The sequence below is a fragment of the Microcebus murinus genome, chromosome 3, assembly GCF_040939455.1.
Source record: "Microcebus murinus isolate Inina chromosome 3, M.murinus_Inina_mat1.0, whole genome shotgun sequence".
Classification (NCBI taxonomy): domain Eukaryota; kingdom Metazoa; phylum Chordata; class Mammalia; order Primates; family Cheirogaleidae; genus Microcebus; species Microcebus murinus.
In genome coordinates, this window is record NC_134106.1 from 66,250,446 (window position 1) to 66,277,314 (window position 26,869).

The 26,869-nt window shown below is 34.4% G+C and overlaps 1 protein-coding gene across 1 annotated transcript in view; it reads left to right on the plus strand.

The window, feature by feature from the left end:
- The window catches only part of CTNNA2 (catenin alpha 2), a 1,049,805-nt gene that overhangs the window by 133,119 nt on the left and 889,817 nt on the right, over positions 1–26,869 (plus strand). Inside the window, exon 2 of the mRNA XM_012742713.2 lies at positions 5,130–5,236. Within this exon, the coding sequence (XP_012598167.2) occupies positions 5,135–5,236 (102 nt within the window). The 5' untranslated portion in view covers positions 5,130–5,134. The remainder of the gene's footprint in view (positions 1–5,129; positions 5,237–26,869) is intronic.

The window sequence follows — 26,869 nt, forward strand, 5'->3', positions numbered from 1 at the left end:
AACAGTTAATGGCAAAATCTCAGTGGCATTCAACATACAACAGCGATGATTTTTTTTTTTTTTTTTTGACCCTGTGTTGGTCGTTTGGTTGGGATTTGGCTAGCTAGGCTTAACTTGGGCTGGGCTCCACCTGCAGCTCAGATTCAGATTTTCTCTATATGTCTTCATCTTTCTTTTTGGACCAGTGGATTATTAGAAAATTACCTTTCTTTCTAATCTCTCTCCCTTTTTCAATACATCTGTGTTTTCAAGCATCTTGTCTTGCAAGATCTCTAGTGGCCCTCCCACCCCAATGGATGTCTTGATGCCTAGGGTGATAATTGTGTAGACGGCATTGTGAAGAAGAAAAACCATCACTTTTGCATGTGCAATTATTCCATTGACTTTGCAGAACAAATCCATTAATAATATAAGGTTATTATCATTCTTATTTTACAAATGATGAAACTGAAGCTAAGTAACTGACTCAACACTGTACGTGTGAAGATAGGTGAATTATCTCCACACCTTTCTAATAATGATAGGCATTATCAGTCATTAGTTTCTTCTGAATTTCCCTTTAACTAAAGCTAGCCTATCATATAATAAAGCTTCATGGAGTTTGATGGCAGCAGTGCTCAGTCAGCATTGGTGAAGAGAATGACTCATGCAGAGAATCTAAAGCGGGAGCCCTCTGGAGAGAAAGCAGGTTTGGGGGCAACTGGAAAGCATCCTGGACTGTCACCTTGAGAAAGAACAGTAGAAGGAATGGAGAGAACTCAGAAAGATGAAGCAGAGAATGCCAAAGACCTTTTCAAGAAAGGTTTGAAAAGGGGAGTTTCTGCAGTTAATGGTGCACTGCATTAACATAATTGGCATTCAAAGGCATTCTTTGGGATAGGTGACCTTGGAACAATTTCTACTGTCCAAGACACTGTCCAAGGAAACAAGACTCTTGACCCTTTTTGTTCATAAGGGAGCTCATTTCACTCTGACTTGTCTTTTTGTCGGGTTTTGTGTTTTCTATTATGAGTGACAGATGGCTCCTAGCATCCTGGCCCATGTCTCTTCCATAACACCAGAGTCTGAAATTATCTAATATATTACTAGGTGGGCTATGTTATCATTTACATGGAAACACAATTTGATAGTTTTCAAGAGGAAAATATTCTTAGAGAAATTGATAAAAGCTTGCTCTCAGACTTACAAAATTGTGAAATATGGAAGAAGACAATCCTGTTTTTTGTTATTCACTAGCCTTGTTTTTCACTCTTTTACTATATCCAGTCTGTGTATTCTAAGTCTTCCTACCAAAGGCAAGTTAAATATGATTTTTTGTCTTTGAAATCAAATCAGTGAGAAAAAAATTATTTGCTTTATATATACTTCTTTTGTGGGCAAGACAGACTGCATTAATTGCACAGATGTGTAGTATAGAATTGACACCATAAATCATTTCATCCTCAAAAAGATGAAGAGCTGGTGTGACTATACACTTGATTTGTTCTCTTGTCTTCTCATTTAAGTCAATATGGTTATTTCACACAGAGGACTATAAATCTGCATCTCTGTTTTTAATGGGTGCTTCCAGATTTCTTCTTGCAAAAAAAATATATCCAAATTTGGGAAAATAATAACAACAACCACCAATATTTCCAGAAATGTTAGCATACATTCAATCCATTAAATTATTTAGTCCTCACAATAACACTATAAAATACTTATTATCCTGATTTTTCATTTGAGGAACCTGGTACTCAGAAAGGGGAGGTAATTTGGATAATATCATAGAGTTAATAAATCATAGAGCTTCAATTCAAACAAAAGTATTTGATACCATTGTGTTAGTTAGCTTTTGCTGAATAACAGTTAATGGCAAAATCTCAGTGGCATTCAACATACTATAGCAATGATTTTTTTTGACCCTGTGTTGGTTGTTTGGTTGAGATTTGGCTAGCTAGGCTTAACTTGGGCTGGTTTCCGCCTGCATCTCAGATTCAGATTTTCTCTATAAGTCTTCATCTTCCTTTTTGGACCAGTGGATTATTAATGACTATCATGGCAGATAGCAACAGCAGGAGAAGGCAAGCCTGACCAAGTAAACACATTCAAGACATCTTCTCGTGTTGTATTTCCTAACATTCCATTGGCCAAAGCCCTGATATCAGTAGGCCAGGGATGTATTCTCTTCTCAAGAAGGTGAGGATGGGGAGAAAGTGCCTATTTACTGAATAATCATTCAATCTATCTAAAAGCCTATGTATTTTCTTTGTCCTTCATAATTTATAAATGTCGAATGTACAAGTGGGATGATATTCTCCAATAGGAGTCACCCATACTGTGTGTGCTTGTCATAGCAGCCACATACAAAATTATTAGTTCCTATTACTGACTGTAATTTTCCCACTTCTTTGCTCTGGAGGATGCCTGAGTCATTCTCTCTTCTCTTTTCTTGTTATGTCCTCACTAGAACTCTGTAGGCAAAGACCATCGGTAAGTGAATCTAGAAGACTATGGTCATGGTTACTAACCTGGAATGGAATCAGTTTTTTTCTGTTTTCATGTAATTTCAATTGGCCAAGGGCCTTGATAATGAAAATATTTCTAATATAAGGTCTAATACATACAGTAGAAAGCAATCAAATGTGCCGAAAATAGTAGGACATAGCAAGACAAACACTTTTTCTAAAAACAGCATATTGCAAGGATTACACGAGCTCAAGTACCACAGGCAAGAGAACTTCTTACCTTTTTTTACCTTGTGCTCAATATTTGAATTCAAGCTAAGATCACCCCTAGAGGCAGTTCTATGGGAATCTTAGATCTCAACATCCTGAGTTTAGAGGTAGGGACTTTGCACTCCCACCCCAAGCCCCCATCCTTTTGGTCATTGTCACTGTGGGTCATAAACCAAATGGTGAAAAGATTATGGGGTAGAGACAAGAATTCCTGGTTTTAGTCCCAGTTGTAACAAAAATAGCATGGCTGGAAAACAGCATTTAAAGTTTCTATGGGTAGGTTTTTCCTTTCAAAAGATTAATACCATGTGACCTTTTCTTGCCTTTTTGCTATTGAATTTTTACCTGTGTCACAAGAAATGACTGAGAAGATTGATCCCCAAGGGAATAAATTAAGTTGAGCGATTTGTCCGGGAATTCTTATTCTTTCATTTTTAGATTTATATGGCCTCTGTGACCTTCAGAGCTCAAGGCTGTAACTAACTCTTGCTTCTTGGCACACAGGTGGCCTGAGGTCTTTGTTCAAGGGGTATCACTGATTTCTGCCTGATGCATGCCGGATTTGGGTCTCTGCTGTGACTGCACCATCATTTTTTGTTTCTTGTGGCAGCATTTTTTGAGTGCCATTTTTTTAAAAGTTACACATTGGAACGTCTGTAAAAGAGTTTGTATGCCTTCCTTGATCCACCAGCTGTACACAGACATGCTCATGTTACAGTGGAAATTCTCGACAGTCTTACCCAGTACCTTTCACTACCGTGTTAAAATCTCTTCACTACCAATTACCCAGCTTTCCTATGGGACTCCCTGTTCATCACCATTATTATGCCACTCATGATTCTATCAGAGTTTTAAAAGGGTTCTTAGGGAACTTCCCTAGAAATTTGCAATAACTGTGTCATAAATACTGGACCAAAATCATTTAGGTAGGTCTAGCTTCAGCAAGGACGAAGGTATCCCAGTGTGTGCAGGAAGCATCTGGCATCTTTATCCCTCTGCAACATGAGAAGGCATGCTCCCCAGCAGCAGAATTCTGTGCATGTCAGAGCTGCTTTGTGGCAGTTGGTAGTGTGAATGGGAAATGTGTAAAGTGTTTTTAGGTTTTTGGAGGACAGGCAGCATGTCAGTGCCAGCTATTGTTGTGGTGAAGGAACCCAAATCTAAATCGGTCTGTATGGTTGGATTGCTATGCTTAGTTTATTTAAAACATGGCATTTGGAGAGAGCTAAAATACCAGTACACTGTGTTTTTGCCTTTCTTTTTTTTTTTTTTTTTCCAGAAGCAAATTGGCTGGGTCTATTTGCAAAAGGATTAGCTGTAGGAGGGCCAGACCTTCTTTACAGTATTAATTGTAGTAGAAATACTCATCTATATTGATTTATAAGGGTAGAATTGAGTGGAGACATTGATTCAAAATAAGAGAACAGCCATGAACACTTTGATTTATGGTGGTATTAAGGCAAATAATTCAGATTCAGTTTGTATAATCTAAGGTTGCTTGTCCAGTGGTTAGATGTCAAAATATATTCAGCAATTTCTTGATAAGAAATACACCCCTGATAAAATGTATAATTTTTTTTCTTGAAGCCAAGACCATATTTTGTGCTTGATATGTGGCAGGCTGCTACCTGTGTGTCAGTGCTTCTTAGGTAAAAGAGGATTGCTTTAGAATGACATAAATAACCTTATCAGACACTAATTTTATGGGACAAGAATGTAAATGTAGTAAGTAATCAGAAAGCATGTAAATAGCAGCAAGATAATTTTCAGAACCATTGGCACAGAGTTTGCAAGATATCTTTAAAAGACAGAAACTCTGTTGTTCCATGGAGTAAGATATCCTTTGGGGTCAGTTCGGATGGATGTGATGAGAACAAAGTAGCCTCTTGTAATAACAGGGGGTCCTGCATCTGGTGATCATGATGGATTTACTTTGCTTCTTGACATTTTTTGCTGGTCTCCCCAGACTGACTTTAATGTCACTTCCTCAGTTCTCCTGTAGCCTCTCTCTGTGTTCTTTAATCATGTGTCACAATGAGGAATAATCGTTCTTGGACTTGGCTGTCTCTGTCTTTAAACCATAAGCTACTTGAGGGCAAGATCCAAGTGTTTCCCAGCACATAGCAGACAGGTACAGGTACTAAATACTGAGTGAATGAAATATTCAAGTGGCAGATGGGTCCCAAAAGTTGGTCTGATGTATACCAGTATGCTCAGGGCCCTCAGTTTTTAATCTGATTCCAACACTGCCACCTCACACAGTACTGGTTCTGGTTTTGCCATCTCTAACTTGGACCAGAGAGATAATCTCCAAATACCTTCCAAGTTTCAGTGATTTATTGATTTTGAACCCCCAAAGTAACATTTATTTTGATGATCATTATTTCTAACTAGTAACATGTGTTTCAATAGGGAGCATGACTTCGGCAACTTCACCTATCATTTTAAAATGGGACCCCAAAAGTTTGGAAATCCGGACACTAACAGTGGAAAGGTTGTTGGAGCCACTTGTCACTCAGGTAAGGGATGCTTTAAACACTTTGTTACATATATATGTTTTTATTGTTATTTGTCATGATTCTCCAAAGAATTTAGAAATCATTACAAGAGAACAAATCATGCTATCATGATGATTACTGAATATATATCACTGCCTGAACTTTGGGCAAACTCATTGCCCTGTAAGATTTGAAGTGGCTTTTAAAAACTATTTATATGATTTTTGAAATTAAGTTGATGAGATAATTGAAGAGGGGGGCATAGTGAAGGGGGTCCTCATTTGCAGTAATGAATTCAAAGTCTAAATAAACCTTTCCTCCCTTACTTTCGGATGCTAATGCACAGTTAAGAAAAATTGTTGACTATGTAAGAGCAAGGTATATTTATTGAATTACTTTTCTTTTAGTTTACAAGGAAGTATTTATCCTGTTGGAGTGATGAGATGTTCCATTTTTATGTTGTCACAGTTGTCATATTTCCACAAGATGACTGTCAACAGATAAAAAATTGTCAGGATTTTTAAGTTTCAAAAATTAATTTTTAGTGTCTTGTGAATCACGTTTTTTTGTTTTTGTTTTTTTTTGTTTTTTTTTTTTGCCATATTAACTCTGAAATTCCTGGGATGTGAAAGTTCAAGCTTTCAATGATATATTTGTAAACAATTATTACACCAAATTAAATTACAGGCTATTTGTATTTGTTTTCTCTAGTTGCTGTAATGAATTATCATCAAGTTAGTGGCTTAAAGCAACATACATTTATTATTTGATGGTTCTGGAGGTCAGAAGCTCTAAAGTCAAGGTATTGGCGGTCTATATTCCTTCTGGAGGCTCTAGAGGAAAATCCATTTCCTTGATTTTTCAAACTTTTCAAGCCACTTACCTTCTTTGGCCTGAAGCTTCCTCCATATTCAAAGTGAGCAAGGCAGCATCTTCAAGTCTCTCTCTGACCTCCCTGTGTATCCTCCCATCTCCTCTCTAGCATTGCCCCTCCTGCCACCTTCTTCTAAGGACTTTTTTGATTATGTTGTGCTCACTCAAATACTCCAGAAAAATCTCCCATCCCAAGATCCTTAACCTAATCACATTTGAAAAGTCCCTTTTGCCATTTAAGGCAGCATATTTTCAGTTTCCAGGGTAAGAATGTGATTATCTTTGGGGGTCATGATGCAGCCTGCCCAGTCTGCCCTCTGGCCTCCAAAGATTCATCTCTTTCCCACAAGCAAAACACATTCACCATGTCTTCAGGTCTCCAGAAGTCTCAACCCATCAACTCCAGTCCAAAATCTTATCTAAATTTCATTGGCTTAAAAGCCCCAAATCTCATTATCTAATTATTTAAATTAGGCATGGGCAAGGATGTGTTTATAATCCATCCTCAAGCAAAATTCCTCTCTATCTGTTTATCCATGAAACTACAGAAGAAATTCCATGCTTCCAAAATGAGTGGTGGAGCAGACACAGGATAATGGTTATAGATATTCCCATTCAAAAAGGGAGAAAATCAAAGGAAAAAGGATTAATCCATCTCAAGAAATTTAGAAATCCATCTGAACAAACTGCATGAGATTTCAAGGCTTGTGAATAATCCTCTGTGGGTTGAGTTTCTGCTGTCTGGGCCTGCTCCTCCACTCTCATAACCATTATTTATTTTTCACAAAGTGTTACATATATTTTCAGCTGAATATTTTTGTCATCCCATTTTCTTCCTGTAGAATTTTGGGAGTCCAACAGCCTTTTTGAATTTCATCCTTTCCCTGTACATTTCAGTCCAAGCTGACAGCGTTTCTACTATTATAACAGTCTCAAGAACCTCGTGATTTTCCATGTGCATCTTTAGAATTCACTCCATTAGAAAACAGACTCCTCCACAATCTTTCCTGAATGATCCTATCTCCACTTTTGGTGCCTGTTGAAGTGGTCAAGGGGGTCCATGAGTCACATGTTTAATCTCTTCCATGAGCCCTCTATTTACTCTGAGCTTTTAATCCATAGGCGAAACTAGTAAAATGTTATCCAGACGTATGATTAGCTTTCTTTCTGAGCATGCTTTTCAGAAACCAAGTCTCCTAATTTTAGTCCTTTACAATTTTTATAGGCTAGGAATTTTTCAAACCATCATATCCTGGTTCCTTTTAGCTTAATAGTTCCCACTATTCATCTTTTTCCTCCCACATTTTACTATAAGCAGCAAGAAGAAACCAGGCCACTCCAAAACTTGCTTAGAAATCTCAGCTAAATGTCCAAGTCAGACCAAGTTCATCACTTACAATTATAATTTCCACATAACTCTAGGAATAAATTCAGCTGAGCATTCTGCCACTACATAGCAAAAAGATTCTCTTTTTTTTTTCTCTAATTTCCAATAACCTGTTACTCATTTCCATCTGAGCCATCACTAGCCTCTCCTCTAATGTCAATATTTCTACCAATAGTCTGTTTATGATGACTTAGGTATTCTCCCAGAAGTTAAAAATGTTCTCTACGATGCTCCTCACTTCCTTCCAAGTCTTCGCCAGCAGAGCCTCTAACATCTGTATTTTTAATCACTGTCTGTTCAAGGTAAGCTAGGATTTTTTCTAACACGCTCCTCAGAATTCTTCCGACCTCTGTCCATTACCAATTCAAAGCCACTTTTTATATTTTTGGTATATGTAACTAGCAGCATTCTACTTCTCAGAACCAAAATCTATATTAGTTTTCAATTCTTGCTATTGGAAACTAAATAACAAATTATCACAAATTTAGTAGATTAATACAACACAAATTTATTATATTACAGTTCTGGGGGTGATAAGTCCTAAAACAAGGTGTTTGTAGGACTGTGTTTTGTAAAGAGGTGCTTGGGAAAAACCCAGTTTCTTGCCTTTTCCAGTGTCTGTAGTCCACCTGCTTCCCTTGTTTGCAGTATCTTCTTCCTTTTCAGAGCCAGCAGCGTGGCACCTCCAAATTTCTCTCTCTGACATCCAAATTTCTCTCTCTGACTCTTACTTAACTCTATCACCTCTTTCTTATGAGGACCCTGGTGATTACACTGGGCCCAGTCAGATAATCCAGGATGATCACTCCAACTTAACATTCCTAACCAAATCAAATCTGCAGAGTCACTTTTGTCATTTAAGGTAACACATTCACAAATTGATTAGAAATTGGATGTCTTTGTATGTAATTGGTAAAACATTTCACTAGATTCATGCATATTTTCCATTTGGTCATGATTCTTGTTAACTCAATACAAATTTCTCTGAGAAACACCCAATACTGATAGGCCCTTAGATTTGGGAGTGTGTTGGCTACCTACTAAGGTTGTGGTGTGTAGACTAGGACTTATCCATGAATTGTTCATTATTCATTGACAATAAGCACAAAATTGAGGATTATCACTTTGACATTTTTATAACAATTTGACAGAGTAATTTTAAGTCTGCTGAACCTAATAATAAAATTTGGACTTGTATTTTTATGTCTTTAAATTTTTTAATTGTGCATTTTGTTGTACTTTACAAAAGCTTTGGTTTGTGAGATATTGGAATAATAGAAATTTAGCCTTTCATCATAGATAATTTGAGAAAAACTGGTTTCAGAGATATTTAGAGTCAGAACATTCTGGTCTGAAATGTACTTCTGCCAAAACAATTACATACTGAGTGACCTTTTTGTAGCCTTGGAGTTTTCACTTCAGAGTACATATAAGTGCATTTAATCCTTATCATACAGATTAAATGAAGTAAACATATTAGAACATAGTACCCAGTATAAAGCAAATGTTGAATAAATGTTTCCATTTTTTCTTGTTTTGATGGCTATATATCCAGGCTTACACTAGCCATAAACCAACCTTGTATAATTCAGTAAGAAGGATATGAGCGAATCAGGCATGGGTTAGCATGATATTACACTTATACACACTGTAAGTTCTTAAAATTTTATATATTTATATTTCACTTTTGAACTTAGATTATCTACAGATAAGTACATGTAAGATTACAATTAAAAATTATCTTTTCTCTATATCTTTTAGCCAATTATGTAAAGTTCTTTCATTGGATAAAAGCAATGCATTAAAAATATTTCTTTAATTTTAAGGACAGTAAACTGACTAATTCACATTTATTTACATAATATAGTAGAATGCTTCAAACTCTTGTTGAATTTCACACAGTGCTTTAGCACTGTAACTAGGCTTAACATACCTCCAGTATCTCCTTGTTTGTATCCATGTGGTTTATCTTTCCTTATAGTGTTTCTACTCTGATTAAAAGAAAAATCTTTCACAACTGTGATTTCCAAGATGGAATTTTCTATATGATATTATTTTCCTTTAATATTATGGTTGTGTTATCAAGACTAGCAACTTCCACTCCTGAAATGAAACCTTAATGATAGGACTGATGGGACTGTTGACTCTTGGAGAATATACGAATAAGAAAGGAGAAATGAGGAAATATTAGATATAAACTCCATACTCAACATTTGAAGCAAAATGTGAAACTGAGAGAGAAAACTAAACCAAGGCCCCAGCTGTATCAAACACATGCACATGCCTTTATGAATTGAATGAAATTCATTGCAATATTCAGTGATATGGCATGTCCTTAGCTATCCCGCAGTTTCTAATAATGATGGATAAGGGATGAAATGAAAAACAGAAGTTAAAGGGTTCTAAGTAAAATTCATTCACTGTCATAAGAAAAATGACACTACGAATATACTGTTGATAAATATTTAAAATATCCAACAAAATTATACCTCATTTCAATAGTGATGTTTATGAGGTATACATTTATCTTACAATGTTGAAATGGCAAGATTCCTTTTGGAGAAATTTTATGTTATTAAAATCACAGAATTAAAAATGAGAAGGAATTCATCATAGGAAGTTAAGTCCTTGAAAAAGATGCTTCAACTTTTTATAAATTCAAAAAAGTAAGAATTTTAATAGGTCACATTCTGGGATAAGCTTTATTAGAAAATTAAAAGACTTTATTAGGCAACTTTATTAGAAAACTAAAAGAATTTATTGGGAAATTAAAAAACACTCTTAGATAACTCTTAGAACCAAAGGGAAATTACAGACTATATATGAGTTAATGAAAAAGATCTCTTTTAACAAAATATACACATTCAATATGGAATTTTAGCTTTAAATGCTTTTGTTATTAAAGAAAAAAGATAAAAATAAACCAAAGTACTCATCTTAGGAAATTAGAAAAAGAACATCAAAAGAATGTAGGAAAACAGAATTTAATAATGAAAACTGAAAACACTAGACTAGAGTACAAAAGTAAAAAGGTTAAATAAATTCAAAATTTGATTCTTTGAAAAAGAAGACAAAACTCCTCAAGCCAAAAATTATGGAAAATATGTAGAGAAGGAATATATAAGATTATAAATAAGAAAGCAGAAATAGTTCCAGGAACAAGAGAGATTAAAAGAAGCATAGTAGAATATTGCTTGTGACTTTGCACTGATGAAACATGAAAACCTCAAGGAAGGGAATGAGTTCTTTTGAAAATTTAAGTTACAAAAATGTACACAAGAGGAAGTGGAAACTAAAATAAGCCATATAAATAGTTAAAGGTCTGTTATCAAAAAAGCACCAGAACAGATGGATGTATAGCCGAATATTATCAGATAGTTAAAGAACTGACAATTGCAACATTATTTAAACTATTTCAAACAAGAAAAATACAGAGAACTCAGTAATTTTTGGAGAACCATAACTTTAATATTAAAGATTCAAGACACTTCTAAAAACTTTTTTTAAAAAAAGGACACTGATAATTCTATCTCATTTTTAAGTTTAAATGCAAAAACAAAAAATCCTACATAAAATATCAGTAAATAACATCCATCAGTATATCAAATCATCAGTATATATATAACAAAATAGGATTTTTAGGAATATAATGTTAGTCTCTGTTAATATGAGAATAGGATTAGGTTGCTAGATATAATATAAATATATATAAAATAAATAATTATCATCTATTTAAAGCAGTGAGAAGTCAAAACAAAAATATTTTCTTCAAAATTTAAAAAAATATATGAGGTCAATTATTTTTCCTTTATGAAATGCACATCAATTTTGTAGTTTTACTTTATTTGCAATTTTGTGATTTTTTTTTTCCACACCATATGAGCAGGGATTACATATGTACCAGCTTTGGAGTGAGGAAGGCTTTTGAGTCCATGCTGATACCTTAAGTAGGTTCCTTAATCTCTCTTCAAATGTGAAATATACATAATAGTAATTTGTACCTCATTAGATTATTGAGGGATACGTGAGATCATGATTTTATGTGTCTATAGAAATGCCTAACACTATGTCTTATACTAATAAAGGCTTGCTCTCAATATCATATTCTTCACTATATGATAGTAATGGCTTTCAACTTTTTAGAACAGGAATGCCATATCTAACATAGGGATTCATTTGGATATTTTCTTTATAAAAGCATTTTAATGTAGAATTATAAAAATAATGATTTGCTTATTGCATTTGATTAATAATAATTAAAGCAGAAACCTCTGAGATTACTGGGGATTCAACCTTTACCATTTCAGTAAGCTAATGAAGCAGAGGCCATCACAGTAGGACAGAATAGAATTTGATGGAATTTTGTTCTTTTATTTTTTTATAGAAAGATGAATCTTCAACTTAAGAAATAACACTAAGGATCTGATAAAAGAATATCACTGATGTTTAATGAGCTGTTCTAAATTTGCCTGATAGAGAAGGAACCTCCTCAGAAGATGAACTCTTTTTAATCCATTTCCAGTTATTATTTTAAGTAATATTCCTGGGGCCCTGTGAAGTTAGGCTGTGGTGAATTCTATAGCTGAACCATTTTAAATTTTAGTCAAAAAGTTAATAATTATCTCTAAAGCTAAATAATTAGATTTTTATATATTTTAAATGTTTTAAATTTTTAAAATTCAATTTTATACTTTGAAAAACATAATCAATTAATCAATTTTCTCCCTCTTTCTATACTAATTCATTATAAAAGGAGTCACTTGTGTGTGACTCACAACAATAGTTAATTCTCTTGGTTCCTTTAAAATCAGGGAAACTGGAAGTTTAGATTTAAAATCGGGGGATTTACAGCTAAAAGTGATTCCAGAAATAAACCAACACTCAGAAATGAAGTAACTTCTGAAAATTATGCCAGTGCCTTTTTTTTTCTTTTGCTAAACCATATACTTTCTTATACAATTTATAAAATGCACTATTTTATCTTTGAATTTACCAAAAGAATCAAAGCATAAAATGAGAATCAAAGCATAAAATATAGTACCCCTTTTTACATGTATCCAAAGAATATCCTTATCGAAAACCACCTTAACTCATAGTTTATTCATGAGATTCAGAGATGAGTACATTTGGATGGTTTCCATGGTGACACTACAGTGTTACTATAAGTTGTGCATGCATTTTTGTCAAAGAATTGAAATTATATCAAAGGTAAAAGCAAATGATGTGAACTCTATTAAGCCTGTTTAATCTTTGACTAACTTTATATAAAGTATGATTAACCTATTTCCAAGTATTTATTTTTTGCCATTTTTATTTATTTACTTATTTTGATACTGGGTTCCATTTTCATTTTTGGATGATATTTTTCTTGCCCAGAAAAGTGGTTCAGTTAATCTGTCTTTAAAAGAAGTTTTTTGGGGTGAATGAAGTTTATTTAAAACCTCTGTATCCTTTCTTTTCAAAGAAAAAAAATATACATATATATTCATAACAGGATTTGAATATAAGTAACTAGGTTGTGACTTAGCAATTTGCCTTTATCACATACATTAACAATTACTTTAAAGACTATAGAATACTTTTAATGTGTTATAATATGGTTTTATTCCTTAATATGAATATTTTTTAAGTTGTTGTGTTTTGTTTTTACAGTAGATACAGATACCTAAAATAGTTATTATATTGGAAGTACTTCTTCAAATTAAGGTCATATGGTAGAGTGTTTGGCAGTTATTTTGTTTGCCACTTCTGAAATATGAGTTTAATTGACTAGCGTGTAGTCCGAAGTTAGATTAATTTCTGTTTGGGGATTATGCTCAATATTTTAATGTCTGCCACCAGATGGGAGTGATGCTCTTTCTGTTCTGTGGCCAGCTGTGTTGGCCATGTTTTGAAACTTGAGTAATGTACAGAGCCCTTTTAAACAGAAAAAAGTCCCCAAATCCCAAAGTGGGCTTAAACTAGTATATACGTGGAATTGTATAATGCACGCATGTTTATTATTTCTAAAGAAATTTAGAAAATCGGTACAATATATACAGAAACAAGAAAATTATTAATAAAATCAACACTAATTTGGTGGATGATGATGTTTCACTGAAATTAACACATTGCCTATGACGGAAATGTGGTAGTAACTGTTCTAGCTCCATGTCTTCTGTGTTTGGCAAACACATACCACCTTGTACTCTGTGATGAGTCACTACTCTTCCCACTTTCAGGACCAACTGCTCAAATCACAGCTGTTCGGTGCACCATGGAATCATTTCATTTTGTCTAGCTTAAAAAGACTCACAGTTAACACTCAGAATCTGCCAGAGGTGGGGAACCTGCAGCCCTTTATTTTAATAAAATTCTTTTATTTATTTTAAAGACAAATCTAGATCATTAAAAGGGTCAGACACTGTGAATGAGTGTGTTCTATATACTATTCAAATTATTAAATCTTGTTTTTAATTTAAAAAGACATTCTTGGGGGTTCCTCCACCTTTTACAAAGGCCCAGCTCACCAATCCTTGTTTCTTTTGTAAGTAATGCTTTGGGGCTTGCTCATAGGGGTGGCCTAAGATGCTAAATTAAATTTCCTAATTACTTTCAGTGGAATCTTGTCTTTGATTTGAACAGTCCTTACTGCTCTGGTCTTAGGAGGAGCTTCTCTCCATGAATATACAACTGACCACAGGTAACCTGCAGCCTCTGAAAAGAAAAGGGGGACAGGTGCTAATGCTTCTTGAGAAGATACTAAGTGTCTGATGCTGTCCTGGTCGTAGGTCTTTCCAGGAGTTTTCCTTTACTCCTTGTGTCAGCGTGGTGAAGTCAATAGTATTTTCTTCATCTTACAGATGAAAAAAGAGAAACTGAGATCACATAATAAAAGGTCTAAGGTGAGTTAGACTGAGTAGATTCCCTCCTAAGGGAAACATAGGCTGGAAATACTGAAATGGTAAGTTGGGAGTATATCAACCACAGAGAGAATGTGTAGGGTGAAAAGAGGGGAGAGTAAGGGAATAAATTGAAGGGCTGGGAAGGGGAGAACCACCAACATTAAAAGACAGAGAGAAGGGGACAAGCAGAAGAGAACTGAGCATGCTTTTACAGCAAGGTTTTAGTAGCTTTCCTTGTTTGCAGCACTTAAACCTTGTCCAAGCCTGCTGTTGGCCAACATGCACACATGGCTTAAACAAATTTCTTAATATTCCAATGACTAAGCTAAACTAAAAAAACATTTTTCCTATTAAATAGTTAATGCATACGAATACCTACACTCAACAATATCTCTTTCTTTTATTCTGTTTAGCAATAAAATCAAGCCTTGAAAGTACTTTCCCTCTTGTATTTTCCATTTCTGTAAACACTTAGCAACTATTTTCAATGGTAAAAATGGAATTTAAAGCTAAATTTAAAAATGAAAGTAATGTCAGAGAAGAACAGTGATTATATTTTTATGTTCCTGAACCAAGACAATTGGTGAAAGAATTTCAAGCGACAGGCTTTGGGAGGTTAACTAACAAAATTGCTTCTAACTATTTTTGAACAATATAGAAACATTATCTGAACTGGAAACCAAAAAATCCATTATACTGAGCATGAGAATGCCTACCAAGTGTCAGAACTACATTTACCCAGGAAGCCCTCAACTAGCAAACTAATTAAAGCTTGTCAGAGATCTGAGATAAAGGATTGGAACATGTCAACACACCTGTTTTTTCATTTCTTGTCATCTGATTGAAAGTACAAAAGGTAAGCCTTGTTTTCACATAATTAAGGAGGGAAGACCAGCAAAAGCAATAGAAAATCTAACTAGCTGTTTTCCTTTCATTTTGAAAACAAAACTCTCAGTCCTTTGTAACATGGATATCTTGGCTTTGTGACACCATCCCTGTGGGGTTTATTTCCTACCCTACTGGCTGTACCTTCTTTCTTATTCTTTCCTTTACCTTGTTTCTCTTCCTAGCCTTTGGATGTTCATGTTGTTCAGAACTCAGACTTGGTGTTCTTTTCTTTCTTCTGCATTTTCTCCCCAGGTGACTCTACCCATTCCTGTTGCTTCAGTGTCATCAATATGCTTACAGCACTCAGATTTATATCTTCAGTCCACACCTTTTTAATGAACCCTATTCACACACTCGAGACTTCTTAGTTCCTCTCTTCTCAGTTCTGTCCACCTCTCTCTCCAAGTCTGCTGCTAAAGTCCTGGTTCTAAACACAAGTCCTCCTCTCACTGTGACTAATACAGTCATCTTCCAAATAATCCACCAACCCACTCTTACTTACTGCTTATACATTCTCTACACAGCAACCAGAGTGATCATTGAAAATAATGTATAATTTGATCAGATCCTTCCTCTGCTTACGAATTTGCAATCGTTTTTCATTGCATTTTAGGATAAAATTAAAACTCCTAACCATGTCCTGATTTGTACCCTGACACAATCATCTAGTGCTGGTGGCCCTCCAATCACCCTACTCAAGCCACAGAGCCCTGCTATCAGTATCTTGGTTATTTCCTGAGTTCTCTCTTGCTTCCGGGTCTTTGCACATGCTGATCGTTCTGCGTGGGATACCTCCCCTCTACTGCCAGGACTGGCAACTTTACATCTTTCAGCTCCTATGTATTATTTCCCTGATGTCACAAAGACTTCTTTACTGACTGCCCCTTTTTTTTTTTTAAAGTACATGCTCCCTGCCCAACCTTCTGTGTGCTTCATCTCTTTCTTTCAGAGTACTCATCACCATTTGTGATTGTCTTATTTGTGTGTGTGTGTGTGTGTGTGTGTATTTTCTCTGACTCCTCCACTAGGTGGAAAGCCCCATGATAATAAGGGTGATGTCAGTCTAATTCACACAGTAATTTCTAGTACTTTGGTTATAGAACATGTTTGATAAATATTTGCTGAATGATTAAATAAATCCTTCTCCTTAAAAAATGCAACGTGTGTATTTTCTTTTTGTTGGCCTCATTCTTCTAAAATTAGTAGTAAAATGTAATTATATGTTGCAGTATTTGTTTTATGAAGATGTTGGCAATTATAACAATTGTTTGTTGTGGGCTTTAAAGGATGATAATATTCATTGGCTTTTAAACAGCATGTATTAATGTTTTAATACCTAGTGACTAAGCGATAATGCGTGTTTTTATATGTTGAAATCTATAATATTTTATCTTCATAATAAAAGGCATAGTATACATATATTGCATATATAGTATATGTATAATATATGTGTATGTACACATAGAGAAAATTAATGATTCATTTCACATTACATATGAATAATTTTTTAATTTTCTTTAAAAAATAATTGCACTTGACCTTACGTTCAATGAAAACTTCCTTCCCAATTATTATTGTTCAAAGGCATTTATGGGCCTCAAATACAGTGTTGGACAAAATTGTCTTCATTAAAGTTTCTCAAACCATTATGAATTTCCTGTTATTCCAAGTGGTATTAGAACACAGATAATTGCATATAGCCGTTATTACATTTGTGCCACTTATTTGATTATTCAAATAAATCCTTCCTTTACCTCCTGATCATGGTTTCCAGATTTAACAAATAAAAATTCAATACACTTAGATAAATTAGAATTTCAGATAAACAACAAATCATTGTATTGCCTAATCCCATGCATTATTTGAGGTATACTTATACTACAAAAAATTGTTATTATAGTCTCGGTTCCTAAATCAGGATTTATTTCATTGCTAATTTATAAATACTAGGTAACACTGAATTTAGTATTTCAAGTGATTACATTAGCAGTGGCAGAAGGAATAAGCAGAGATTGTCAATGATGTTTTTCTAGAGCAATTTTTGACCACTTCACTTTAAAATAAATTCAAATTCCTTTACAAGACTTTTCCTCCTTTATATTTCTTGTTGCCACCTTTCTTGTCATGAATGCCTCAATTTCTACTCTCAAGCTCAGTGGTCTCTCATTTCACATGTGCTTGGAAATTCTGTGTTCTTTTCACATCCTTTTTGTTGGCTAGCACCTGTGTATCCCTCAGTTCTTATCTTATGTTGCGTCTTCAGCCTTTTTGACACTCACACAACTGGCTTTGATCTGTACTCTGCTCCCAGAGTGGCATTTCCCCTGTCATCCTCTCATGCATCATAGTTTTAAATGTGTGTGTGTATGTATGTGTTTTAGTATGCATGCATGTTTGTATGTGTTGTGTTTCTTACCCATAGACCATAAATTCTATTCTCTGAATATCCCTGTCTAGGCATGGCATATGATAGTGATTTAATAAATTTCTGTTGAATGATTGGAATAATCATGATCTCTTTGCTGACATAGTAAGTGACTTTCTTTGAGAAATGGGACTCTCTCTTGTCTCCTACTCTCTCTCTCTCTTCACCAAGGCAAGACTCCAAGCTATGCAGAACTAAGATACGGTTTTCTGGAGCAACTCAATTGCAGTTATTTATTAGATTATGCTATCTTTTAAAAACATATTTTAAAACATTAATGGGCTTAGCAGAATATCATTTTCACTGGTCAGACTTTTTACTCGTAATTTTGTGCTTTATCATCTCAAAGATATGGATAATCATTGCCATATCATTATCTGGGCTTAGAAATAAAAGGAGAGTAGAAAATATGCTTGATGATTTTTAAGATGTTACGATCTCCTGCAGCATCTTAGTTACATTTAACAATGAAAAAAGTATAAACTACTTCAATATGATGTTAATACAAAACATAGCTATTATTGTAAATGTACTGTGGAGTCTTGTGGTAATGGCTGAGAGGGTAATTTCATTCTAAACTGCAGTTTTCAATGGCTTATTTAACATGAACTCCCAATTTACACTGTTGACTGAGACTTCTCAAGCTTGTTTTCATCCCCAAGGGGAATTTTATAAAGAGATGAGACACAAAACCCTTTGCTGACTTATTCAAGCATGGTAAAAATTATTTTCCTCCAACTGCTTAAAATTTCAGAATATTTTTGTGACTTAGACACTTTTAAAATGGCTTCCAAATTTTATCCTTCACATGAGCATCTTTCCCAGAAAGAACAGGCACTGTAATTTAAAAAAATTTTTCAAAAGCTTAAAATCCTTAAATGTTATAGAAAATTAAAATTTTAGTTGTGGAAATGTTTTGTTTTTCAGTGTGGCTTGTATCAGACCATTTTGTGGGCTAATACTAAAAGGATATCCAATTTAGTTTATTTTCTTTTGCAAACTACTCTGTATCAACAGGTACTCTCTTTGTTAATTGCAGAATTTGCAATTGATTTCAATGTCATGAGACTCTTCTTAGTATTTTCATTTGTATTATTTGTCTTCATTTTATGCATTGTTGGCTTTTTACAACTCTTGGATATCTATAAACCATCAATAGTGGTTATCATAGTTTATGCGTACTTCCTAGAATTGCCATTATTATTCAGAAAGCCATAGATGTTTAATCACACAAATATGGATGATGCTTGATAACTGCTGACATAGGATATTTTCAGGTGTCACTGCAAAATTCTTTACATTGAGACTGAGCTAAGTTGCAAGGCAACTTAATGCATATGCCAAGATCTGGCTGGAGAGTAGGTTATTCCAGGAGTAAGAAATACTAGATAATAAAATAAGAAAAGATTTACTTTGCAAATGGCATCCCTCAAATTGCTCTAGTTTTCTTTGAATGTTATGACAGAGACCAGAGAACTGTTTCTTCATTGTGCTCAGAACTTGACTATTTCCCCCGCTTCACTTGTAGGTAGGTGTAGACATGGAAGTGAGTGGGAGAGATACATACCACTCCCAGGCCTGGCTCAGTAAGGCCCCCTGCATGTCTCTAAAGGCCTTTCCCCTTTCCAAGGCTTGATGCAGATGAGTACAGTGAGTATGAAAACCACTTGTGGAAGTTGGTAGAAACAGAAGTTGAAAAGGCCCTGGAACCCCAAATCATGCTTGAAATAACCACTGCAACCAGTGGATCTAGATATAGAGCAGGAAGGGACATAAAGCACAAAATTTTTGTGTTCAGCCACTGAAATTTGGAGTATTTTTATTATAGCAGCTAGTATTAGCTGCTCTAACTCCTTCAGTACTATGACATAACTGAAATAACAGTCTCTTATATAAGGTAGAAATTTATTTCTCAGTCACTTACAAGTGCAAAGTGGACTACCAAGTTAGGGAGGTTATTCTTATCCACTAGATAGCCTAGCCCAGGGATTCAGAGATTTACCATGTTGCTCAGATATCTTGCTGTCCATCATCCCTTATTGTTTGTACTCATCTTTATGGTTCTAGATCACTCATCACCACCATATCCATGTTTCAGATGCTCAAAGGGGAAAATGAAAAATTAATATAGAATATGTCTTTTTCCTTTAAGAGAGAGATCTGAAAATCGCATACATCTCTTCCACTCACCTCTCATTGTCAAGAGCAAGGTCACATAGCCACACATAGCTGCCAGAAAGGCATAAACTTAGTGGTTCTATTACTTAAAAGGAAGAAGGGCACAATGGATATTGTAGGACCACTAACAATCCCTGTTGCACACATTCTTGAAATTAATTTTTGATGCATATCTGAAGCCCTGCCACCTGTGGATCAATAGAATCAAACCTTTCTTCTTTGGACACTCAATGCTAAAGCACATTCTAGCAGTCAGCAATACTCATTATCTGCATTCATTTCATAGCTATCCAATTTAGATCCTGCTCTCCAAGTTGATATCATCAGTGACACAGTTATGGTTTTGCATTAAAAGCAAATGTTGTAGGGTGTGCTGGCATGCTCCTGGAGTTCCAGCTACTCAGGAGGCTGAGATGAAAGGATCACTTGAGTCCAGGAGTTCTGGGCTGTAGTGTACAATGCCAGTCAGGTACCTGCACTAAGTTTGGCATCAATATGGTGAACACCTGGGAGTAGGAGGCCACTATGTATGGAGAATGATTGGCCCCAGACCAGAAACATACTTATAACCTATAACAATGTATTATTGTTATGATCTCCCTGTACAAATTCACTTAATTCCTGAAACTAGCTGAAACAGTTTTTAGATGATCTGAAGATGATAATTATTTTTTTTTGAGCTTGCAGTCTAAGGTCAGGTTTACTTTTTTCTGTTAGACATATTTATTAATTTCATATAATTAATAATCCCCAAAAGAAGAAGGGAATTCAAAATTGTGATCTCCCATGATTAAAGCTCTCTTTGTTCTTTGGTCAGATTAGATTTAGGCTTCCAAATTTTGAATAAAGAAAGGATGGTTCACTTCACTCATTCATTCTACAGATATTCCTAAAGGATGTGAAGGTGACAATGATCAGTAGCCTAAGGTTAGCAAAAAGGAAATGCTGTAGGAACACAGAGGAGGGAGGTGGACATTCGTTCTGGGCCTGGATTTAGAGCAGGAAAAGGTTTTAGGGACATCTTTCTGTTCTCTGATGGTTCTATAGACTTCACCTTTTTGAGCATAAATGTCACTTTATCACAGTTTAGAATTGATATCTTAAATGACTCCATTTCTACTTTTTGTTCATAGCTGGCCACATTTGTTCTTTCTCCATTTAATCTCCTTTTCCTTTCCACAGACATCTCTTATGACTCCCTGTATTTCAGGACTCTGTCTGTAGGCATGAACACCTAGCTGCAAACCTGGTCCTGATGACCAGTGCTCCTCCAGTTTTCCCAAAGCACAAGCCTCCCCTCCTGTTAAGTTGGTGTTCACTAAGCAACCCTGGGGAGATGCTAGAATTTAGTGAGTCTGTTGATGGTAAATATTTTTTAATGAAACATAGTTGTGTAGGTAGATAAATAATGGAGTGGGTACAAAACATGGCCCTTGAATTGGAGACATCATCAGCTGAGGCACAGAGAGTTGTAAAGAGGTGCTCTATAAAAGGTCTATACATAGAACATTTGCTTCTTAGTTTTGACTCTGCTGGTAAACATGTGACCTTTGAGGAATTACTCAGGATTATTTTTTAATATAAAATGAGAAAATTAAAATGTGTTTATCCTGTAATTCCTTACTATCTGAGACAAAAATAATTGTTTTAAAATGCCTAAGATCTAAGCCACTATAAATGCAAAGCCCCATAATTAATCTCATATTTCTGAATTCTATTATTTAAGTTTCTCGGTTCCGTAATTATTCTCTATCTCTGGATTCTAGTTGAGGGGATTAATTTATAAAAACTCTTATTGTCTACAGTAGAAGCTACAAATATCTGACATTCCCCTTCTTTTGGGTGCTGCCAATACTCTCTGTGATAGACAAAGATAGACAATTTTTATCTTTGCCCAGTCTGGGTTGTGTTGGAGACTTTCATATCATCAGTTCTGTGATTCTGACACATAATCAAAACTTCAAACAATGTGGTAATTCTGCATATTTCTAGGGAGCAGAAAATCAACTAAGAATAATCTGGCATTCAGTAATCAGAAACAGTAGGTTCATTTTACACCATGATATTATATAGACAAACAGAGAGGAATCCACCAATGATAGCATTTTTTAACAAGCTCCCCATAATTTGCAGGTGGGCAATTCACAGAGAAAAAACAAAACAAAACAAACCAGCATCATGATTCTGGACTCTGGATTTTCAGTCACCATCAAACTTCTGGAAAATGATCTCCAAGATCATCATTTTTTTTTCACTTGGGTTTTTATTTTTATTATTTTTTTAATCTCAATAGATTCAGGAGATACAGGTGTTTTTTGTTACATGGAGGAACTGTATCATGCTGAAGTCAGGACTTTTGGTGTACCTGTCACCGGGATAGTGTACATTGTACCCAATAGGTAATTTTCTATCCATCACCCACCTCCCCCTTCTTAGTTTTCAATGTTTATTATACCTCTTGTGACCATATATATTCATTGTTTAGTTCCCACTTAGGAGAACATATGCTATTTGTTTTTCCATTCCTAAGATACCTCACTTAGGATAATGGTCTCTGGTTCCATCCAAGTTCCTGCAAAAGACATTATTTCATTCCTTTTTGTGGCTGAGTAGTACTGCATGGTATATATACCATGATTTCTTTGTCTACTCATTCTTGATGAGCACTTAGATTGATTCCATATTTTTGTAATTATGAAATGTGCTGCAACAAACACTTAGGTGCAAGTGCCTTTTTGATGTAATGACTTCTTTTGCTTGGGGTTGGGATTATTGGATTGAATGGTAGGTCTACTTTTAGTTCCTTGAAGAATCTCCATACTGTTTTCCATAGAAATTATACTAATTTACTTTCCCACCAACAATGTATAAGTGTTCTTTTTACACCACATCCGCACCAACATTTATTGTTTTTTGACTTATTAAAAATGTCCAACCTGACAGACTTAAGGTGGTATCTCATTGTGGTTTTAGTTTGCATTTTCCCTATGAATAGTGATGTTGAACATTTTTTTCATATGTTTGTTGGCTATGTGTATATATTCTTTTGGAAAAATATGTTCATATCTTTTGCCCACTTTTTGATAGGTTTATTTATTTTTTTCTTACTGATCTGTTTGAGTTCTTTGTAGGTCCTGGATATTAGTCCTTTATCAGCTGTATAATGTAAGAATATTTTCTCCTATTCTGCAGGTTGTCTATTTACTCTGTTAATTATTTCTTCACTATGAAGAAACTTTTTAGTTTAATTAGTTTCCATTTATTTATTTTTGTTCTTGCCGTATTTGCTTTTGGGGTCCTAGTCATAAATTCTTTGCCTAAACCCATATCCAGAAGGTTTTTTTTCTATGTTTTCTTCTAGAATTTTTATGGTTTCAAATCTTACATTTAAGTCTTTAATCCATCTTGAGTTAATATTTGTATATGGTGAGAGATAGGGGTCCAGTTTCATTCTTCTACATGAGGTTCTCCAATTTTTCCAGTACCATTTATTGAGTAGGGCATCTGTTCCCCATGTATGTTTTTATCTGCTTTGTTGAAAATCAGCTGGTTGTAACTATATAGATTTATTTCTGGGTTTTCTAATCTTTTCCACTGATCTATGTATCTACCTTTATACCAATGCCATGCTGTTTGGCTTACTATAGCCTTATGGTATAATTTGAAGTACAGTCATATGATGCCTCTGGATTTTTTTTTTCTTTCCCCTTGGGATTGCTTTGACTCTTTGGGCTCTTTTTTGATTCCATATGAAATTTAGGGTTGTTTTTCTATTACTGTGAAAAATGTCATTGGTATTTTGATGGATATTACATTGAATCTGTAAATCACTTTGGGCAGTATGGACCCATACCGTTAAATCAGTATTTAACAATATTGGTTGATTCTTCAAATCCATGAGCATGGGATGTTTTTCCATTTGTTTGAGTCATCTATGACTTTTTTCATTAGTGTTTTATTTTTCTTGTAGAGATCTTTTACCTCCTTGAATAAGTATATTGCTAGGTATTTTATCTTCTTTGCAGCTTCTGTAAATGTTGTTGAGTTCTTGGTTTGACTCTCTGCTTGACTGCTATTTTATAGAAATGCTACTCATTTGTGTACATTAATTTTGTAACCTGACATTTTACTGAATTTATTTATTCTAGGAGTTTCTTGGTGGAGTCTTTAGGGTTTTCTAGTTATAAGATCATGTCATCAACAAACAGGGATAGTGTGACCTCCTCTTTCCTGATTTAGATGCCCTTTTTTTCTTTCTCTTGCCTGATTGCTTTGGTTAGGACTTCCAGGACCATGTTGAGTAGAAGTGATAACAGTGGGCATCCTTGTCTTGTTCCAGTTTTTAGGGGCAATGCTTTAAATTTTCACCCATTGAATATGATGTTGGCTGTGGGTTTGTCATATATGACTTTTATTATTTTGAAATATGTTCTTTTTATGCCAAAATTGTTGAAGGTTTTTATCATAAAGTGATGCTGGATTTTATTGAATGCTTTTTCTGCGTCTACTGAGAGGGATCATCATTTTTGATGGTGAAGAAACCAAATAAAAAAAAAAAGAAATTGGATAACAATTTCAAATAATAGGCCTGTGAGAAGAAGAAATAAAGATTAATGAAGGGAAAAAACAATAGAATGATTAGAATTTATGCCTTGTTAGGTGACATCAGAGCATATGAGAGAAACAACAACAAAAATATTAAAGTTATTACTAATAAGACCAAATTAAACAAGCAAATAAAACTTTTGGAACAATTTTGTCTGGGAAAGAAACATACAGAGGATGAATTTATAAACGAGAGTAGTTCTTGGTTTTTCTCCTTTGAAACCTGAAAGATAATGATGACCTAAATTTTATATTCATAACTCACAGAGTTAGATAGACTTATGTTTCAAATGAATTTCCAATAGTTTGCCTTTGCCTGAAGGATTATTTTTTGCTATTTAGCATTTGTTTGGAGCCCTTTTGAATAAATAGTCCTCCAATTTAAGCTCATTGGGAGTCTGTTGAATTATTTGTTTTTAAGTAAAGGAAAAATCTCTGTAATTTCATATCTAATAAAATCTGGCAAGAATAGGTTAAGTCCAAAACCTTTATGATGTGAAGACATACCAAAGGTAAATTCTCAAAATGAAATTACAGTTCACTATTCATGTCATATTATTCCATAACATGGAAATGAATTATATCTTTGTATGCTAATAGCAAGTTCTTTTATTACTAGCTATTCACGTAGAAGTATAATCAATCCTAGCACACAGAGTGGTTACTGGATATTGAGTTATTTCCAGAAGACATTTATTAATGTGTTCAGGTTTGCACAGCAAATTAAGCACATCCATGAAAACTATAGAAAGGAGTGATTAAACTTTAATGCATGATTTGTAGTATTTTAATTAACCATACATTATTCTGAAATCCTATACTAACTAAAATTCATAACAGTGAAAACTTGAACATCTTTCTTTTTTCTTTCATTTTGGAAAGTCGTGGAATTTCTTTTACTCTTTTGTTTTTAGCCAGGTGGACTTTCAATAGTTTAGTGATTTAAGACCTTTAAAATGAGTGCATCAGCTAATTCATTTCCTTCACATTTTTAAACTCTGTTAATTTTTTGAACACTTACCACCTCTTTTACTTACACATTTACGTCAGTGAATAATGGTGTTAAGTTTCTCATTAATATTTTACATGATTGAATCCAGCTCCTAGGGAATGTGACCCAGCTCCTTGAATATTCCTTTCTTTTCTCAAGAGAGTGTTCCACTTATTTTTCTCATGATAAATGCACCTCTTGGACACAGTGAGCCACTATTTATATAACCCTTTCCAAAATTTCACCTTCTAGTAAAAAAATAAAATAAAAAACATTTGCTATTGAAAATAACACAGTATCACCAAGTTAAGTGACTGAAAAATACCTGCTGTTTCAGAATACAGTTGCAGCCGCAATCTATAGATTGTGGGTTTATTTTTGTAACATAAGACATAGCAGCTCAGTTACTGTGCTGTATTTGATTTAAAAATACTTACTGTTATATGATCATTTAAGCCAGAAGTCCCCAATGAAATGGAAGAAGAGATGTAGAAGTCTAACCATGAGGACTAGATCATCACATACAGTTAGAGAAAAAGGCAGATGTAGCTTTTGTGACAACTCCCCCTTCACTCCCACATGCTAATTTCAGCATGCCAGGTAAGGTGTGTAGGTGATCTATGACATGGAGATCTTGCAGGGAATAACTTGAGACCTGCTGACAGATACCAATTCCATTTGGAAGTATTAATAAGTTATGAAATATTTAATAATTTCATCTTTTATTAGATATAGCCCCACTTGGGGACTATCTTTAAGCATGGGGCGATAAGACCAGTATGATAGTACTTCTTAAGTTTATCAAATGAAGAATAACACAAGTGTTGGTAACACAGGATAAGTCAAATATCTGCTAGTTGAAACTACCAAATGTGAATGTTTTAAGTTTCCTCCCACTGCTACTTTCACTATAACATAGCATGTGGAAATAAAATAAAATTTGATCTTTTGAGTTAGACCTCTTAAAGGGCTGAATAAATAAAGGTAGTCCCATTAGAATAATTGTGATTTACCAATTTTGGTGTCTTATTTCTCTCACTTGTGAGTTCCCTAGTGACTTTTTTTCTGTCTCCATTATCTTCATTTTTAAAATACAACTATCTATTTATTTATTTAGCAAAAATTTATATATCAACACAGTGGTTTTGGACAGTTTGAGTTTGTTTGATTGAAGCTGAGTTTTGTGCTTGATGCTTTTGGCTTTGGATCCTGTGTTTAGTTATATCTCTGTCATATTCTGTTTGATTGCATTTTGGAGGTTAATTTTGATTTCAAGATGTTTCATTTTTATTTTCTGCCTTGCTTTATAATTTATTTCCTTTTCTACTCTCAAAATTAACACTATAAACAAATTTTCTCACAAGTTTTAGTCAATTGTTTTAAGAGTCATCTCAATACATTAAAGGCTGAAAATTGGAATATG